The sequence below is a fragment of the Podarcis pityusensis genome (assembly GCF_964106645.2).
Source record: "Podarcis pityusensis genome assembly, chromosome: 5".
Lineage (NCBI taxonomy): Eukaryota > Metazoa > Chordata > Lepidosauria > Squamata > Lacertidae > Podarcis > Podarcis pityusensis.
Window position 1 is genome coordinate 71000588 of NC_138032.1, and position 19265 is coordinate 71019852.

The following is a 19265-nucleotide window of genomic DNA, read 5'->3' on the forward strand; positions in this document are numbered from 1 at the left end:
CACAAGCACGAGGAGTCTTAGACCCAGGTCCTAGTGTTTTGGCAATGTTTTGGTCAGCTGGCATCTGATACTAGTATTTATATTAGATAGAAAGACCCTCAAGCAGTGGTAGCCAACCCCGGCAACCTCTGCTGATCATAACTAAAAATCAATATTGAATTGAAACAGCCCTTCTAGTTCATATAATGATTACTTCAGCATGAAAGGGTTTTTGTTGTTGTTGCCTTATGGCAGAGATTTGTGCAAAGCCTTTTCTTGCTAATCTAGCAGTCCCATTCCTTTGTGAGTCTCACACCTGATTCAAGATCAGGGATGGGGAACCTGCAGCCCTACAGGTGATACTGGACTACAATTCCTATCATACTTGGCCATGCTGGCTGGGGCTGATGGGAGCTGGAGTCAATCAACACATGAAAGTGTCAGATCCCCCAACTATGTTAAAAAAAAGAATTTGAATGATGGGCTTCATGACTCTTCTGATGCAATTTAATGGAATGAGTTCCTGCTTCCAGGATCTCTTGAGTTGGAAATTATAGCTGGGAGGTGAGGGTTGATCGTTCTTGCCATAAACACTTTTTAAAAGTGTATTTTCAACACTAGGAAGATGAATCCATAAATAAAGGTTTAACCCTCTTCCTAGAGTAATACAGATGATTGATGAGAATAAGGAGCAGCTGCGGAATCTCTTCCGGAATTACAATGTCTTGGATGTGCAACCAGCAATCACTGCCAGGGCTCCAGACGACATGTCAGCGCTTCAGGTAAGATGGAGGTGGGGGTCCTTCCCTCTCTCAAGCTTACTTTGCTTCCAGCTCTCATGCTTTTTGGGAGGAGGTCCCCCACATTCTTCGGAATTGGCTGCATTGAAAGGAACTACCCCTTCATAAACTGTTTCCTTAGGTTTGCTGCAACAAGTTCATGATTCTTTAAAAAGCATGCAGCTGCCAAGATATACAAATGCACCTGTTGAACTTCTTTCTATTAAAAACACACAAAAAGGACTTATTTGGAAAGCAGCTGGCAACCTTATATTAACTGTTTTGTGAAAAGAGTGCAGGTACAAGTCCTAAAGCCATATTGAAAAGAGCTTTCATGAAAGGAATCTGTAGTGGTGGGTATCAAAAAGATGTTGGGTTTCGCCATCGTTTTATTAGAGTGACCATTAAATGGTGGATTCACCATTCATTTCCTTTTATATTCTCTCCCTGTGACTTGGGCATGAATGCAGTTTGGAATCACCGAGTCAGATTATCGATATCTCATCGTTAGGGCAAATATTTACCCGGGGGGGAGGGGTGGACCAAATCCTTATCTCCCCTACCCCTGCAGGCCATGTCTATCAGGTAGTGAGGGCCTGTCAATTACTTGAATTCACAATGGCGTCAGGGCTTCAGAGCACACCACACAGGGAGCTCTGTGCTTTGCTTTCAAGTCCCATCAAACAGCTGATTGGTGGTGCTCCAGAAGCCATCTTTTTGGTCCAGCCTCTTTGTAATCATATATGACATCAGGTGATGGGCAGCTTGGGCAGAATGGCCTAGCAGGCCAAATGGGAAAATCTGGCAGACCTCATTAGACCCGTACCCCAATTTTCACTGGGTTAGTAGCCAAGCCATTTCCTAGACATCCTATCCCTGCCGTAACAGTTAGTTTTGTTTTTGTTTTGTTTCTTACCATTTCTAGATGGCAATAATTATTCTGGCTATTCTCCTCTTCCTGGCAGCCATGTTGTTCATCCTCATGAACTGGTACTACAGAACAGCGTGAGTAGCCTCCAGCACTTGCACTGTGTAGGGCAGAGTATTTCAGATGCCACAATAATAATAATAATGTATTTTTGGAGCTGACATCAAACCCTTGCATACTGCAGAGGAGGAAGCTCTGATTCAGGGATTTCTAAAAGGAGTAATGGCTGTAGATTTCCACCACAGAACATAGCCTTGTGGGAGGGTGAAGTGCATGTACTAAGTTTGTCAGCCCTACTCCCAGGTTGCAGAGAGGGAATTTCCCTTTTTGGTGATTTATGGCTGACACCTTTGAATTGCACACTCTCTCTGCTGCCAAAAGTGGATTCATCTTCCAAGTTCATGATAAGGGATTTGGCTGCTTTACTCAAATATTTCTGCATCAGAACTGTAAGCTGAGTTGCATGAGGAAACATGCAACAGGTCTTTGCATGTTCAGTGGGAGAGAAATCTGTTTTCTGGTGTCAATCTTCCTTTGAGAGGTGGAACAATATTTTGTTTATTTTAAAATATTAGGTATATTAGTATATCTCAAGGAGCATGACTGAACTGGATTAAAACATAGCCTCTCTAATATATTTAAAGATGTTTAGATTTATAGAGAATTACTTCAAGGTTTGGGGGGAGGAAACCCAATTTCAGCAAAAGAACTCAGTAGCAAAGGTTCTCAACCAATAGTCTTCTACTGGTTCAGAACAGTATGTGAGAGGATGTTAAAGGGCCAATCACATTACACGTATGATGAACAGACTTCACAATACAATTCTTGTGCTCTTTCCCCTTAGTTATTTTGTGTCTTGCAGGCACAAAAGAAAACTGAAAGCAATTGTGGCCGGTTCCACAGGTAAGAGATCTTGGAAGATCCATTTTTTCCCCTTGCCCATTGGGAAGGAAATAGACACTGAAGAATATGATGAGATAGCCATCACTCATAACACCATACGGTGAATAATAAGACCAGCAGCTTGGCCTAGGTTGCTTCCAGTCCTTGACTCTTTGGTGCTGGTGAAGTGTTGCTTTTCTAGTCAACTGGAAGTGAAATTAATTAAGCCTGAAAAACAATTGATGTTGTGTTGCCACCCTGTTGCACTCCAATGACAACTCCATTAAAAAGTAAATAAATAAAGGATGTAAATTCTAGACTAAACTGCTTGTGTGGAAGCAAACTAACAAAGGCTAAACTGTGAAACTTTATTTGACGTGATGATAAGTAGTGAGGAAAACTTTAGCTGATAAGTTTCTGTGTGTCTCGTTGCTGGTAGAAGCACAGGGTCAACAAAAAACGATTTTTTATAAGTCAAACTCTAAACTCAACAGATGTGAATGATTCTCGGTAAATTTGACACATTGCTTTCTTCAGGTAACCGAGGTTTCATGGACATCATGGATATGCCAAACACAAATAAATATTCCTTTGATGGGTGAGTTGTCAACAATTTCTGAAAGGTTTAACGCTGGCTAAAAGAGGCTATCCGAATGCTGACCATGCCTAATTAAAGACAATCTTGGCCTCTGGCACCTATGATTCTTACTTTTGAAGGTGGCTGTTAACAGCACAATCTTTGTATATAGCGCAATCTTTGAAAACATGAGCTTAAAGAAAAGGAGTGCTTAAAGTTATCTGAGATAGTATATTGACAAGTATGTGGGCCAAACTGGTGGATTTTTCTTGGATGGTTTCCCATTGCAGTTGTTTATTGTGGGCATCCTGTATCCTTTCTAGAGCCAACCCTGTGTGGCTGGACCCTTTCTGCAGAAACCTGGAGCTAGCAGCACAAGCTGAGCATGAGGATGACCTGCCTGAGAACCTCAGTGAAATAACAGACCTGTGGAACAGCCCAGCCAGGACGCACGTGAGAGAGCATCTGCTTGCTTGCTTGCTTGCTTGCTATACTATGATTAAAGCCACAGTATAGTCAACATTGTCCTAATTTTAGCCTGTAGCCTATGTCAGCATGAAAGGGAATTCAAATTAATGTGAAGCAAAAGAAGGCATTTTGATTGTGTGCATAAATTAGAATTGGCACTATTTGTCAATCATCACCATCCCCCTTGTGCTAGAATATCTCATTTATCTATTATTAACTCCTTTCTCGTCCAGGCCTAGTAATCCAGCTGCACCTTTGTTGCCCAGTAGGAAGAGGCTGCAGCAATGGCATATCAACAGCAATGTAGCTGCTACATTAACCTTAGCGCTTCCTAGTCTAAGATTAGTTGCTATTGATGCACTTCATGGAAAATTAGAGTCAGTCATGTAGCATGTACTTGTTGTTCATTGTTAATGAGATTTTGTTCAACATGGCGCATGCCCTGCTTAGTAATTAAATTTTGCAACGGGGGGTGGGCATGTTGTAGACAAATGTTAGCAAGGGGCATTAGGAAAAGATTCCCAGATGGATTTTCCTTCAGGTCTGGAGAGACAAAGAGAGAGAGAAGCTATTTTAAAAACCTCTTCTTTTTAGGGAACATTTGGCCGAGAGCCTTCGGCTGCCAAACCCGAAGAAGATCGCTATCTGAGAGCAGCCATTCAGGAATACGACAACATTGCCAAGCTAGGCCAGATCATGCGAGAAGGGCCCATCAAGGTATGTTCTATTATTCCCAGTCTCAGTTCAGTAAAACGTTCAAGTTTGTGGCACTGCTTGGCCAGAGGACAGAACTCTCAGCACCATGTTTCGTCTGCAATCCAATCTTGGAATGCAGTTGTTTTGGATAGTCACACAGAATGCACTATGTGGCAAGAATCCCATTTTAATGAGGATTATTATACAAGGTGTGATTCAAGAGGATTTATTAGAAGGTTTAAGGATAAATGTTTCAGCCATTATTATTATTATTATTATTAATGGAGAGGATATCTGGATTTAGAGTAGCTTCTCACGGGGATTCCCTACACAGAGTAAGTTTTGGCACAACGTGGCAAAGGGCCCGAGTGTAATTTCTCCTGTTGCCCATTCCCTCCCTCCTTCCAGGGCTCTCTCTTAAAGGTAGTCTTGGATGATTACATGCGACTGAAGAGACTGCTTGCTCAGCGGATGGTGCATAAAGCCACCACCAGTCATGGGGACCAGTCCTCAGTCTCTGAGGTAGAATCTGCTTGTGCATGGGAGTTCTTGAAAATGCTTGTTGTGCCCTTTGGGATGTAGTGTTTGCTTTTCAGAACTGTACCCTTCAGTATCGATTGTGTGGTGCTCATAGCTATTTCCCTCTGTAGCACAAGAGCGCAGGAGTTCAATGAAACAGGCAGAAGGAGCCCCTCTCCACCACAGGACTGTGCAACCTGTGTCTCACTAGGTGTTACTCCCATCAGCAGCCTCCAGCATAGCTCACGGTCAGGAAGGATTTGTTGCAGGCCAACTCTGCAGGGTCACAGGGTGCCCGGACCTGTTCTGCCCAAACACGTCCCACTGAATTAGCTACTTTTTCTGTGTCCTAACTCCTCCTGGGCACTGAAAGTCTCATGCTAGGCATGTCTATTCATGTTCTTAGTGCAGTACTGAATTGATGTGCAGTGCTAATTCATTCTGTAGGCCTCTGGTTTGCAACCAGTGTGCTGTGGCACCCTAGAGTGCCTTCAATGATCAGGTCAGGGGTGCCAAGGGCAACATTGGCCTCTGTTCCTTCCCTCCCTCCTCTGATGCCCTCTTGTGTCCCAAAGGCTTGCACAGCTGTTTATTGCAGCAGCTGTGGCTATAAGTTCCACAGGCGAATGGTGCCTCTGGGAGGCACCTCTCTCTGGGGCAAGGGGGGGGTGTCAGCTCAGAGAACAGCTGCCAGAGGACTCGGGAGAGGAGAGGAGGCTTAAGGAACACTCCACAGGGGAGGGTGTTCGAAAAGGGGTGAGAGACTGCCAGCTCTGCAGGCAAGGGGTGACATAACTGGGCCCCTGACCCCACAGGGTGCCACAGAAAGAATGTAGTTGGTTAATGGAACCGTGGGACTCAAAAAGGTTGAAAACCTCTGCTTTAGGCATTAGAATCCCTTGCCAACCACTGTGAAGTAATCACACTTCCAAAAGGGGCATATATAGATAAGAGAAGAAAACTCTAGGTCAATTGTTCACAAAAGGAAAGTTGCAATTCTCTAATAAATGAGAACTTTGTAGGGGAGCTTGTAGACTCACAGCAATGAGGGATGAAGATAGTGCAATAAAAAAGTTCTAAAGGAAGAAGGCATGAGACAGAGAGATGAAAAATAGGAGGACATGGTCTTTAAACATCAAGAACTGTAGCTGCAAGGATTTTTGTGGAAGAATTGGGGGGGGGGATAGTAACAGGACATTCCTTGCACTTCAGTTTATGAAGGCTATAGTGAAACAGATAGCAATACACTGGGGAGAAACTACATGTTTAAGCACATTGGAAAAAGTTTACTTTGCTGGATTGTAGCCAGAGTGTGAAGAACTTTCAGGGAGCACTTTGTTTCTCTTCTGTAATCTCTCTGTTTGCTTTATTATGCCCAGTAAGTTGAGCCAAGTGCACAGAAGTGGTGAACCAGTTAATGCTTTGTGCTTGATTGCAATCTTTGTCTAATCCGGTTTCCTTTTGCCTTTGCTTGTATTCTACCTGAACCTGGTGTTGTTAATACTCTCCAGCTGGCTCAGGCTTCTTAGCATCCTCTTTCTTCCTGCTCTCCCATTGGTTAGACCCTCCTTGCCCACCTTATTAAAATCGGAAACATATAATGCACAACATTATACAGAAGCACAGTCTTAAATACCTGTTCTTTGTGGTTTGTTGATTTTATGGGCTGTATGGTGTCTCAGGCTGGCTCCCATCTAAGCAGCAGCCAAGCCTGAAGGCACTTCCCTTTGGAGACAGAATGATAGTTCAGCGTTTCAATCTACTCTGTGACATCTCACTGTGCAGAAACTGCCGTCTTTGCCTTATTAGGATTTTAAGACGCGACTGTGCAAGAACCAATCCAAAAATATGTCTCAAGTTGTATATAATGAATGCATTTTATTCAGGGCCAATATTAAGCTCTTTGTAGGAAAGATCTAAAGTAGGCTTCCTCAAACTCAGCCCTCCAGATGTTTTTGGCCTACAACTCTCATGAACCCTAGCTAGCAGAACCAGTGGTCAGGGATGATGGGAACTGTAGTCTCAAAACATCTGGAGGGCCGAGTTTGAGGAAGCCTGATCTAAAGAGACCTATACATCAAACAAGACAGGAAAATGAATTTCCCAAGGCAACATCTGGTTATTCCCCCAGTGCAAAGAGTCAGGGCTTGGCAAGAATCGTGCACTCCCCAGCAATGAAGACTGAAAGCCCTAAACCAGTGGACTCTTCTGAGGAGTGAGAGCTCCAGTATATGCAGAGAATTCCCTAGCCTGAAACAGCTTCTCCAGTCATTTCAATGGAGAATGAGGTTCCATGTGCATTTCGGTGCATGTCAGTTACTTCCACTGGAATCAGCTAGGTCACCCAACTGCTTGAGTGTTATAAACATAGGAATTTTGAGTGGGGTAATCAAACTCTAGATATAATCAGGGTCTTTAGGTTGAGAGGGGACCTTTATCCTGTTCCCAGATTAGCTCAGGAACTGTAACTGCAGCTGAAAACAGCACTGCCTAAGCAACGGGGAGCACTACGGGGTGTTGATTACAACTTGGGTTTTGTTCCAGCTGATCCAGAACGATTTGGACGACGACGACGAGCAAAGGAGTCCAAGCCAAGGGAGCCTCCGCTTCCGACATAAGCAGCCCATTGAGCTCAAGGGACCTGATGGAATCCACGTGGTCCACGGGAGTACAGGTACTCTGCTAACCTCTGACCTCAACAGTCTTCCCGAGGATGACCAGAAGGTGCTGGGCCGCTCCTTGGAGACACTGACTGCCGACGGTGGGGCGTTCTGTGACAAGAACGCCCGCACCGAGTCCGCCAAATCCACCCCTATGCACAAAATGAGGGAAGTGATCATGGAGAGCCCACTGGAAATCACAGAGTTATGACTAGAAGTGGCATCGCTGGTGTAGCGCTCCGAGGAAGCCTGGCCCCACGTAGACTGCCGCCGCCGCCAGAGGAGAGCACTGACCAAGGGACAAGAGGGGCAGAAGAAAATCCAGAGGCCTCGGTCACTTGTGCCTGGCCACCACCTGTTCCAGAAGAAACCTGACCAAGACAGCTGTTAGGGCAGCCTTGGGGAGCCTAACCCCCGGGGTGAAGGTTCTCAGGACTGTTTGCTTCTACCAGGCACTCACATCATTAAACTCATAACTTTTTAAATTTTATTTTTAAAATATAAAGTGTTAAAAAGAGCAATGGGGAGGCCCTGAGGCACAGACTTAAGGCTAGAGTTGCAATAACCACGGTGTGCCATGATGCCCCATCGGTGGAGATGACCAGGCTCTCCCAACAGGTCCTGGGTTGCACCAATTACATTCTTCCACCATCAGGCTAGTGGTGGAGATTGTGATGATGGGAGAAGACGGCTGCTAACCAGCTGCAGCTAAGATGCTATGACCATCAACTCGCACAGAGCAAATTGTGTGATAACCTTCAGGAAGCTCCATAAATCTGTTTGGCATTTATCTGTTTTCACCTTTCCAGAAAGCAGGGGGTGGGGAGAAACTGAAGCCATTTCTTCATTTTGCTGGCCTACCAAAACACTGCAGCATCAAAAGAAACAAGAGTGATATTAATTGAGGTTCTGAACGTAGAGTGTTTTGTGTGTACTCCTTTTTTTCTTCTTCTTTTGTTTTCAAACAGTAAAGTGTTGAGCGTTTTTGAATGGTCTGTCAAAGGAACCAGAAATACATAATCCATGAATTTAGTTAATCTGTGTTTGATCTTTCCCTCCCAGCTTGGGCACAGGGTTCGGTGCTTGTTTGGGTTAAGTACACACTGCTGTAGGGGCTGAGGAATCAGAGTGGTCATTGTGCTCATCTATATACCAGCATGTACATTCTCTCTCCATAAAACTATCAAGAAGGAAAATGCTAAGTGTTTCTTATTCAGAAGTGTGTATACGATGCAATACACACACAGTGAAAGGTCTGCAGTTTGAATAAACTGTGCCCATTAAGCTAACCTTTAACATCATTCTGCTTTTTATTATTCAGGTTTACAACAGGTCACTTTGTTTGCTTAACAAAAACCAAGAGTCATTGTCAAATTTGTAAGAATTGTTTAATGTTTCTTAACTACAGAAGCATTGGTAAAATGCTCATTATAATGTCCTTTTGGAATAACTGGATAATTTCTCAGCATGTATATTGAACAGGTTCACACACAGGTGCTTCAGACATGGGAATTGTGCCTTGCAAAAACAACAACAACAATTCACCTCTGCATCACTGTACCTCTTAAATTTTATCTTGTGCTTACCAACAAATATGGCATCTGCATGGCTTTCAAGCGTCATTAGTGCTCTCAGCTGCTGCTCTAATTGCAAGCTGCAACAAGAGTCAATGGCTTTGGAACTGATATTTAGACACATTTTGATAAATGTCATATTGAGGTGTAGAGCAAAGACGCTATTGCTTAATGCTGCCTGTTCTATATTATCCTGAGCACTTGCCGCTACTCCTGAAGTACAGAGAAAACACAATTAAAATTACTTGTTCCTTAGTTCGCAGGTCAGCACTCAACCCACCTATTGGTAAGTAACAGCCATGGATTTATGTGCTAATTAGTCTAAAATTCAGTCTACCTAACTACACCAATCCAGCAAGGGAATAAGCAAACCACTGATCATGCAAATTGTTTTGTGTCCTGTACCTATGTAACCATTTAATCAGCCTTTCATGCTGACTGTAATACATATCCCTTTGAGGACCCTAGCTGCTGCATTCAGAAAGAACAGGGTTAGGTACATGTGAACTGACACCAAGTTTAAGTTCTACAGGTAAAAGTATAAGTACCCAGTAACTGCCTGTACTTAACATGAGCAAATGGGTAGCCCCTTTTTTTTGAGACTTTGTTTCTGTCTACACCAGAAATTTAAGAGAGCTGAAATCCCTCCATATAATTAAAATTATTGTGCCAGTTGACCTGTCTTAAAGAAAATTCTAAGCACCTCCAGGTAAAAAGAATCTCAAATAACAAGACTGGGAAAATATATTTGTTTGAAGCAATGCTGCTGCCAGAGTAGACAGTGGACTAAGTGGCCCAACAGTCTGATTGCTTTTCTTCAAGGGGTGCTGGGAACAGCCAATGAAATATTAAAACAGTTTAAATGTATAGTATAAGGCTAGCTAGAGAAGGAAGGTATTGGAAATCTGAAAATGCCAACTTAAGCAGCCAGTTTTGCAATGATCGTAACGCAATTTACACATTTTAAAACAAGAGTCTTACCAAAATTCTCAGCTATTCAAATAAAATCCCACCACAGCCTTTTTCTTCCCTACCCGTGTCACTTCCCCACCATGGATCTAAAAGTAAAACTAAATGTACGGTAATTCAGAGCATCACAAGCAAAGGAAACAGTCCCCCTGCTTTTTTCTTTTTCAGCAGTATAGCCACCCAATGGACAGCCACACTGCAGAAGTGTGAAAGGAAGGTGTGGTTCTGCCAGTGTTTAGATATTTCACCATTTCCCACCCGGCCAGATTCCAGGGTGCATTCAGTAAAACCACAGCCAACATTCTTCCACTGGCAAGGCTTCCTCTAGTTCCATATATGGTGCTTGCAGTATTCAGTGGCCTATGGGGAAAAGAGAGGAAGACTCAAGGAAGGCCATTCTCCATTCATAGCACAACTCATAAGAAAATGGGCTTATATAGGAAAACTTCAGAGTATCTAAGATTTCCTATTCATCTTGCTGTCACCTTTCACACCAGGGATCAGGAACCTGAAGCCCTTCAGATACCATAAGATTCTGAACACTGAGACAATGCCAATACAGCTACATACCTGGATGTGCATAATGGTGTTCATCGAGCCCCATTGATAAGGAGTGAATGCATATCCCTACTGCAGGATTGCTAGATACACAGCTACAGGTGGATAAGGGCCAGTATATTCACACGTAAGATGTTTTTAGAGTTAAGCACTTGTAATAAGTTAACTCGTTCTGCTTCCAACTGCACACAATATTTAAACATACTCCCCCAATCCTATATTCCACATCACTAATATGCACCTAGATCTTCGGTAGCACAGGCTTTCGTTTTCGTTTCAAAGACTATTGCCTTCCATAGAGTCATTTCACCTGCTCCTATTTCGGTCATCGCGTCACATTCCCAGAATTGTATGCTGCAAAGAGTGCTCCCATTTTTAACTGTGTTCAATTACTTTTTTTTATCAACTCCATCTCACTGTATTGGAAAGCTTGACATTCCCCTCTTGCCGCCACCACCACCCCTACTTACTTGGCACTGAGCTGCCGTCTCTGCGTTCTTGCACCAGTAGCTAGGGCCCCGGACACAAACTTCAATGCCCACAAGGTGGGACGAGGGGCAGGCTCCTATTTTCTGTGGGGCAGAAGAGTACAAAAAGGGACCATTACACCTATGCAGAATCAGACTCCTTTCTTAACTCCTTTTTAAGTTCCCCAAAGCCTCCTTCAACTTCACATTGCTCCCCACTTTTCAAAGCAGGCGGTAAGACTCAGGGTAGCTTTGCAGCAGGGATGGGCAACCTGTAGCTCTAGGGCTGCCTGTGGCCCTCAGCAGGGTAGCCAAGTACACAGTACCAAAAAGGGGGACACGGGTATGTGTAAAGTTCGCACATGCTCATTTATGTGGACGTTCAGAAGAAACCACTGTAATTTAAAAAGAACTATGAGACGTCTCACCATGGTGGGGGACATTGTGACCTGTGTTGCCTGCTCAGTCTTGCTAGCCAGGTGCTAACTAGGGGGGCAGCTTGAAGGTCCTTGCTGCTCTTCTTTCCTAGGTTTTCTTTTTTTAAAAAAAAAAATTGGACTGGGCAGCCATTCAAATAGAGGACCCTTTTCAAAAAGAGGGCTGCCCTTTCTGTAAAGTAGGACACACAGCCAACCCTAATCTTCAGACTGATTTTCAAAAGGGCCATCTGCCAGCTATTTGACTTCTGGGAAGGATGATCAGCCCCTCCCCTGGAAGCTTGCTGTGCAAGAAGGGAGAGAGAAAAAGTGGGTGGTAGAAAGAGAGCATCACAGGGGGTTGTCCTACCCACCAAATTACCCCCAACAGGCGGGTTGGGGCTTTTCTGCCCCCTGTTTCACAGCAAGGATGCAATGTGTAGCCCCGTCCAGCAATCATCAGGACCAATGGTCAGGGATGATGAGAGCTGGAGTCCATCCACAGGTTACCCACCCATGTTTTTACAGGTTCAGTTTCCTTGTGAATAGTGAGACTACTGGATATTTATGGGATTTTTGTGGTTTTGTTATTTGCAAAGGAAATAACAGTGCAATCATATATGCATGTCGGAAGAAATATCCCAGGTAAACATATCCATTGGATTGCGGACAAAGCTGTTTGCCAGAGATCTCGCTCAAGAATGAGCAATTACTTTAGAACATGACTTACAGCACACACAAAGGTTGGCTCCATGACCTGCACCAGGAGACGGACAGCAGCTGGCTCATATTGCACCACGAGTTGATCACACTGTAATAAAAAAAACAAGTTAAGTGACTCTCAGCCTTTCTCCTAGGTACAGCCCCCCAAGAGTGCAACTGGGTCTAAATCTTTTGTTTTCTGGATTTAATTGATTAAGCTGAATTTGCAAGGTCTCAGGACAGGTAGAATGCTCCCTAAGGAACCTCATTAGTCTTATCCAAGCCGTCTTCATTTCTACAAAACTCCTAAACAGGCAGCTCTCTTTGGTTATGACTATGTCAAAAAATATTTGGAAGCTCTGCCCAAGAAGTAACTTCTGTATCTGCTTCAATTTTTTTACTATGAGCAAAATTTGGTGGCAACTCTAAAAAAGGTGGGGAGGGGTACAACATTTGCTTCAGATGCATTTCAAACTAGAAATAATTAAAGAAGATAATATTTCTTCTGGCTTGCAGGATAAAGCTTCTATGTAGATAAACCAATAAAATGCCCACCACTTTTGGCAGGAAGACAAGACAGAGATCTTCAGCTCCTTGACCTCCTCTCTCCTTTTAGAACACTTTGATCTCCCTTTCACAATAGCCATTTGGCGTACTTACGGGATACACCAAAGCTTCTGGCAGCAACTGGCAACCCTTAGAAAGCATAGTTCCAATCTGCTCCTGCGTTTGATTCTTTTCCAGCTCTTGATCAACATATGTAACGATGAGTGTACACACATGGCAGACTTCACTTTCACTGGGCTTGGTTGGTTTCAATCCTTCTTCCAGAGCTTCCCTTTCTGAGGAGAAACAAAGTTTGGGAGTTATCAACCTGGAAAGATTACTTTTTTATATATAATATTTTTTATTGCAAATTGTTATTACTCTTTTTACACTGAATGCCTCCTGAATGCAGCTCTTAACAAAAGTTAAAACCACCCATTAAAAACACAGAAGCAGTGAAGCAATATAAATTAGGACAAAAGAGAAACCAACTATAAAAACAGAAACTAGCAAAGGCAGATGGAAACGCACCGTCCATTGAATGCTCAGGAGAACAAGATGGTTTTTTGTCTGGTGCCTAAAGGCTGAAGGTAGGTGGCAGCCACTTGTCTTTGGGAAGAGCATTCAATCATAATTTGGGTAACATGACAAGGCAGCCACATCTCTGGTCTAACCTCAGAATGTTAGAAGGCCTGACAAGAAATCTTGTAAGACCAGGCAAGCTGATATAGGAGCAGGTCATTGCAATTAACCCCCGCCCCACGCCCAGGCCACATAACATGACAGTGCAAGCAAATGCCATTACCTACCAAAGCTCAAAGAGATATCTCTGGGGCAAAGTCTAATCCTCATGCACACAGCTTCAGGTTTAGTTGCATCCAGGAGCATGTAGAGAATAGCCTTTCCATAGGAATCAACTAAGTCTTTGCATTGGTCCAGGATTTCATGGGGCAGTATATAGCAGACTTTCACCATCTGGTGGACTATTTCTTGCTGAAACATAAAAGCAGAAAGGTATGCTAAGGAGGAAGATGGAACTTATTCTGTAGTCGGTGCTAACAAGGAAGGAGATGTCAATTACTGGCAGGAGCAAGCCAGCCAGCAGTAAATCACAACGGGCAGGTGAACTTAACTCTTTCTTAGGAAAACAGGATCTGCACAGGAGTGCCAGGCCTAATGAGCACAGCAACTCTTATTCAGTAGGCCTTGCCCCTATGAGGCAGTTTCAAGGACTGAAGGTCCCCACCTTCCCACAGCTGCCTAAGTCCTCTCCTCTCCAGTGTTTTCCCCCAAGCACTGAGACGACGCCTTTGTGAAACTAACTTCTCTTCCCTCTTCATACCTCTCCAGGTTCTGGGATACCAGATGGGAAGGGAGGTTGTCACACCAGGAGGCGTAGACCCCCATGCCTCTTCACCAGCCTGACATACTTCTGCTTCTTGGCCTCCCTCACGCCTCTCTCCTGCTTCAGCTTCTCCCTCTGATTCTGGACGTCTCTGCCACAAATACTTCCTGCTCACTCAGCCTTGTTACCTCTTCAGCTTCTGACACCTCCTCTCCCCCCCCCCCCCAGTCTGCTCCCTCTGACCTCTCATTGTCGTCCCACCACCAATCCCCAGGCTCTGAGCCTTCTTCCCTTGGGGGTTCCCCAGCTGGTTCCCCCCCCCCCCATTCCTCTGCATCAAACCAGTCCATGACCATTACTTCTTTCCTCTATGAAAAGCAGGAGCAGAAGTTACTGTCGATCTTAGTAACTGAACCAAGGTGACCACAGCAAAGGAGATATGGGGTCCTTTTGAGTGTTGGGTAGAAGGAGGTCAAGTTGACAGGTGCAGTTTCTCATGCAGATGTAAGAAAAGCTGCACCTGCATGAACTCCCTTTTCTGGTAATAAGAGACAAACTGAGACAGGCAGTTTCCTCAGTTGTTCCTCTCCTTCTATGCAGCCCTCTAATGTTTCAACTAGTCCCCTCCAAACCCATGTTTCCATATCAAGTGCTGAAGAAAGGCATCCTATAAGTTTAAAATGAGACATTCATTCAACTTCTCATAATGAGGAAACCAAGAGTTTAGATTCCTGCATTGCAGGAGGTTGAACCAGATGATCTTTGGGGTCTCTTCCAACTCTACGATTCTACAATACTAGACAGTGCTCTCACATCCCAACTTCCCTCACAGTAGCAGTGGCGCAGGCCTCCAAAAGTGGGAAAAACCTCCAAAGAGAGCCCCCTCCCGAACCCTCCGCCATCACCCGATAGATGACAATAGGTTTCCTCAGCCTTACTTCTGTGACATTCTCCTCCATCATGCCCTCTGCAATGGTTACTATTTTCTTGCATAAACCACATGCAAACTCGGGGCTTTTGGCATTTGATGTTTTCTGACACGATTAAAGAAAAGAACAACAAGAAGAAAAAATCAAGCACAACTTTCAAGGTCAAGCAACAGTAGAATACTAAAACATTGTTAACTCAAGCTTAGCCAAAATAACATTTTCTGTGGAATGCAGCAAACCCCCTTTTTCAGTGATCACTTTGGAAAAATGCGCAAAAAACCCCTGCCTATTCAAGGAAGCAATGCCTTCATTCTGAATCGACTTCATTTGCCTTCAGTGACATCAGCATGAAGCCAAACCTGACTGGCTACATAAGGCAGTGACATTGTCCAGTTCATGGAATGTTCTTATCTGTCTGGGATCAGCCATGTAGAACAAACTGTCCAAATTTTCAACCGGCATTCTTTTTACACTGAAATTATGTCACATATGATTGACTACCTAATTTCATGATGTCACCCCATTTACGTAGTGATCCCTAGTTGGCTAGGATTCTCCATGTGACTACTTTGGGAACAGTAAACAGAAGGAAAACAAATTGTGCCAAAGCAGCAGCAAATGGGGGGAAACTGTACCAAAAAAAGGTGGAAAACATGCAGAAATATCCCCAGAAAGAATGCCAGATATATCCCCAGAAAAGGCATGACTTTTCAAACTGCCACTTTAAAAATAATATGCGCAATTCATCTAAAATTTTCTGAATTCACTGGGGAGCCTTTGCTTAAATATTTCCTATTGAAATCAATAGAATTTAAAAGTTGGATTGTGCCAGTTAAAGAGAGATGAGTCACAGTGAAGTAAATGAGAATATGCATTGCAGGGGGTTGGACTAGAGGATCCTAGTGGTCCCTTCCAATTCTATGATTTAATGCCCATGCAAAGAATCTCCCAGACAGGGGCCACCCATTAACTCTTTTGCTAAGGATGTGCAGACCCTGGAAAAGGTACACTAATCTTATTAAAAACAATTGCAATTCTCCTGCTTTTCCTCAGGGGGAGTTTCAAAATTCTGCATGAAAGTTGCTTTTGGCAAAATTCAGTGTCTCCCTAGTGTTGATGTGCAGGTTAACACTGCTAAAAATTCATATCGAAACTCATTTTTCACCCTTTGATATTCCTCTGATGTTTGCCACGCAGGAGTCTCCAGAGCCTCATTGCATTTGACTTTAGGCACAAATAAATTCAGCAGCTACTCTGCTCTGCCCATCTTGCAATGCTCTCAGCCTCTGCCTGCCCCCTGGCAGAGCAGGAGGGGGCTCTTTTGCTCTTACCTCTACAGATTCCGATACTGTAGACAAGTCATCAAGGGGTTTAGCTGGCAGTAATGCATGAAAAGGCTCGGGTTTTTCAGAGTCGCAGAAGGCGCCACAGACAGTCTTTGATTGCTGAAAGAGGAGAAAAAAGTTCCATTGGACAACAAATCTCGTTTTCTCTTCCTACCATAAATTAACACGGAGCTACAGGCAGGTTGTGGATGTTGTCTGAGGGGAACGGGGGAGGGATTCCACATCATACTGGGAAAAACCCTCCCTTTGCTAAGGTTACCTATGCCTTCACATGCCACAGGTAAATGAAGAAGGAAACTGTGATGGTGATATTTGTATGCACCCACCCACAACATCATTGGGCAAGTGTGGATAAACACACACCCTTGTCAGGACCAACTAGATCTGTTTTCAAATGGAAATCTACAATGAGCTTTTATTTTCAGAATGAAACCAGTTTCACAAGAGGTGCTTTTCAGGAGCAAAAAATATGGAATAGCTTAGGGTTGCCATACGTCCAGATTTTCCCGGACATGTCCGGGATTTCAGTGATGGAATTAGCATCTGGGGGGGGATTTTGGTAAATTGTCAAAATGTCCAGGTTTTTAAAAAGCTCAACAACTTTTTGTGTCTGGATTTTTACTTCTTGAAATATGGCAACCCCACAATAGTTCTAGAACGTATGTGGAGTGCATTCTGTAGAAAAAGCAAGGACTCTATTGATCCTAGAACAAAAGGTGTGTATGCAGCCTTAAGAGTGGCTGGGGAAACCCAGCCAGATGGGTGGGGTATAAATAATAATTTTTTTAAATAAAATTATTATAAGCTTCACTTCTCCAGTTGGCATTAAAAGCAGGGTATATAAAAACTGCCGTTGTGATCAACCTCCCTTTCAACCTCCAAGTTCCCTTCTGTCAAGCAAAGGTGGTTTCAATTGTCCAACCCACAAATTATCAGCAAGAGTTGACCTAGAAATGAAAAACATTCTCACGTACCTCCTCCTGTGATCAGCAAAAAGTCAATCGAATTGTGAAGTGGGGAGAGGGAGAAAACCAATAGTTAAAATCATGAGAAAATAATTCAGAGAGTAAATCCTACAGCCTGAACTAGCTAATCCACAAACTCGCCCACCCGATAGCATTACGTTGCAAAACTAGCAGTGTAAACTTTCCTTGTCCAACAACTCTGTTTAGTGTAACAGGTGCTTTTCATGGGCCTATTCATGCTATCATGAATTAGAAGGTGCAATTCTTCCACAAAGGCAAAGTCTCCCACTCCCAGAAGTCAAAGCCGAGCTGCTCTCAAACTTAAGACGTGAAATGAAGTATTTGCCATTCTGGATATGGCTTCATTGCCTGAATGATAATGTCTAGTCACACTGGTGCTTTGGGATAAAGGTCAGCAACTGGAACCCCCTGGGACAAATCTGGCCTCCAGAAGGGGGAGCATCCTGTCATATTAATCTCCCCACTCCTGGACAGCATTTGACAAACTAAGCTCTGGACTTCAAACCTTGTTCCCACTGTGCATGTTAATTTTACCCAGATCTCCTGATACTTGCTTTCCTATGTCAGTATGTAATGCCTTATACAAAAAATGATCAATCACATGTCTAGAATATCTTACAAGCCTGAATTCAGATATTACAATGCTTTTGCTGTCGTAAAATTGGCCCTGAAGTGATGATGCTTCTCTGCCTGGAAAAGGCTAGAGTGTAAATGTCTGCCTCAATCAACTTACCAATAGATGTGTCAGCAATCGGACAAAAACATGTGAATACTCAAAGGCATATTTCTTGCACTGTGGAGGGAAGGGGGGAGAGAGAGAAACAGCTTCAATAATTACTAACAAGATCAATCCATTAATTTCACCCACACCCAACTTGGAGAACTCCATGCTATCTCCAGAGCATGCAAAATTCTCACGCCCTTTTTGTTTCGAAATGCTCATAGGAGCAATCCTTTCAAACTTGATCGACAATCTACAGTACAACAGAGGTACTGCCAGGACCAGTTGTTGCCTAAGACCCAGCACCTCACCTAACTTAGTGACACAGAGGGCAAAGCAGGGCATTTTCTGCTTTGACTTCTTTTGTTCTTGTGACTGAGGACTTATTTCAAACTACTGCTGGTCACACCAAGGAAAACCTATTCATATGAAACGACTTGTGGCTCGTGTCACACTTAAATTGGGCTGCAGTTCCTATGCATACAATGCTGCCTTCACACAGGAACCAGCAACCTGATTTAAATGAGATACATGTATCAGGTATTTCTAAGCCCTGATGGGTAAACTGTTCTTTCACAAACTCCACATCACTTTTAAATCACAGCTTGGGTGGAACGAAGTGAACCAATGACAGCTGAAATGGGGAACTGTAGCCCTCCAAGTGTTGTCGGACACCCATTAGCCCCTAGGCAGCATGGTCTCAGTGGTCAAAGATGTGGAGAGTTTAGTCCAGCAGCAAGTTAGCCACTCCAAGTGTATGAGGATGGTTTGATTTCAAATGGCGTTCTAATTTAACCTGAATTGGAGAGGCAAAATATTATGTAATTACTCTTCTGCAACTTCAGATATATATATATGCAAGGAAGGTCACTTCTTTCCCCAGTTAATCTGTTACAGTACTTGGAAAAGTTAAACGTGTGACCACAGGCTGAGGGACAACGTCTGAAACAAGACATAAGAAATATAGTTGTGTAGATCCATCCTTTGCTTTGATTACCAGATGACAGACACAGGTCCTGAATATATATATCATTATCATTAGTGTGAAGCAATAAAATCCAGTTACCTCATTTACCAAGTCAGACCCCAGGTGTTCACAGTATTGTTCAGCATAAGAAGCAAAGGACTGGACAAGGAAAGAGCTGCTCTTGAAACCTTCCTTCATTTCAGCAATTACTTGTTGACAGTCTCTGCAAGGATTTTCTTCCTTCTCCTAGG

At 43.6% G+C, this 19265-nt stretch overlaps 2 protein-coding genes across 3 annotated transcripts in view; one reads left to right on the top strand and one right to left on the bottom strand.

Annotated features, from left to right (window-relative positions):
- Nucleotides 1-8777, top strand: part of CDH23 (cadherin related 23) — a 412975-nt gene extending 404198 nt beyond the window's left edge. The window contains exons 61-68 of the mRNA XM_081004664.1: nucleotides 641-761; nucleotides 1684-1763; nucleotides 2549-2589; nucleotides 3106-3166; nucleotides 3469-3598; nucleotides 4208-4330; nucleotides 4718-4831; nucleotides 7373-8777. Of these exons, the coding sequence (XP_080860790.1) occupies nucleotides 641-761; nucleotides 1684-1763; nucleotides 2549-2589; nucleotides 3106-3166; nucleotides 3469-3598; nucleotides 4208-4330; nucleotides 4718-4831; nucleotides 7373-7699 (997 nt within the window). The 3' untranslated portion in view covers nucleotides 7700-8777. The remainder of the gene's footprint in view (nucleotides 1-640; nucleotides 762-1683; nucleotides 1764-2548; nucleotides 2590-3105; nucleotides 3167-3468; nucleotides 3599-4207; nucleotides 4331-4717; nucleotides 4832-7372) is intronic.
- Nucleotides 8778-8854: 77 nt separating this feature from the next.
- The window catches only part of LOC308476813 (prosaposin-like), a 41781-nt gene continuing 31370 nt past the window's right edge, over nucleotides 8855-19265 (bottom strand). Inside the window, exons 6-14 of one of the 2 annotated variants that reach the window (XM_081004731.1) lie at nucleotides 19114-19257; nucleotides 18060-18119; nucleotides 16326-16439; nucleotides 15004-15099; nucleotides 13530-13713; nucleotides 12835-13016; nucleotides 12203-12283; nucleotides 11060-11161; nucleotides 8855-10391 (exon numbers count right to left, since the gene is read on the bottom strand). In XM_081004731.1, coding sequence (XP_080860857.1) covers nucleotides 10356-10391; nucleotides 11060-11161; nucleotides 12203-12283; nucleotides 12835-13016; nucleotides 13530-13713; nucleotides 15004-15099; nucleotides 16326-16439; nucleotides 18060-18119; nucleotides 19114-19257 — 999 coding nt within the window. In that variant the 3' untranslated portion in view covers nucleotides 8855-10355. Of the gene's footprint in view, nucleotides 10392-11059; nucleotides 11162-12202; nucleotides 12284-12834; nucleotides 13017-13529; nucleotides 13714-15003; nucleotides 15100-16325; nucleotides 16440-18059; nucleotides 18120-19113; nucleotides 19261-19265 lie in introns of both variants that reach the window. The other variant, XM_081004730.1, reaches the window with a different exon arrangement.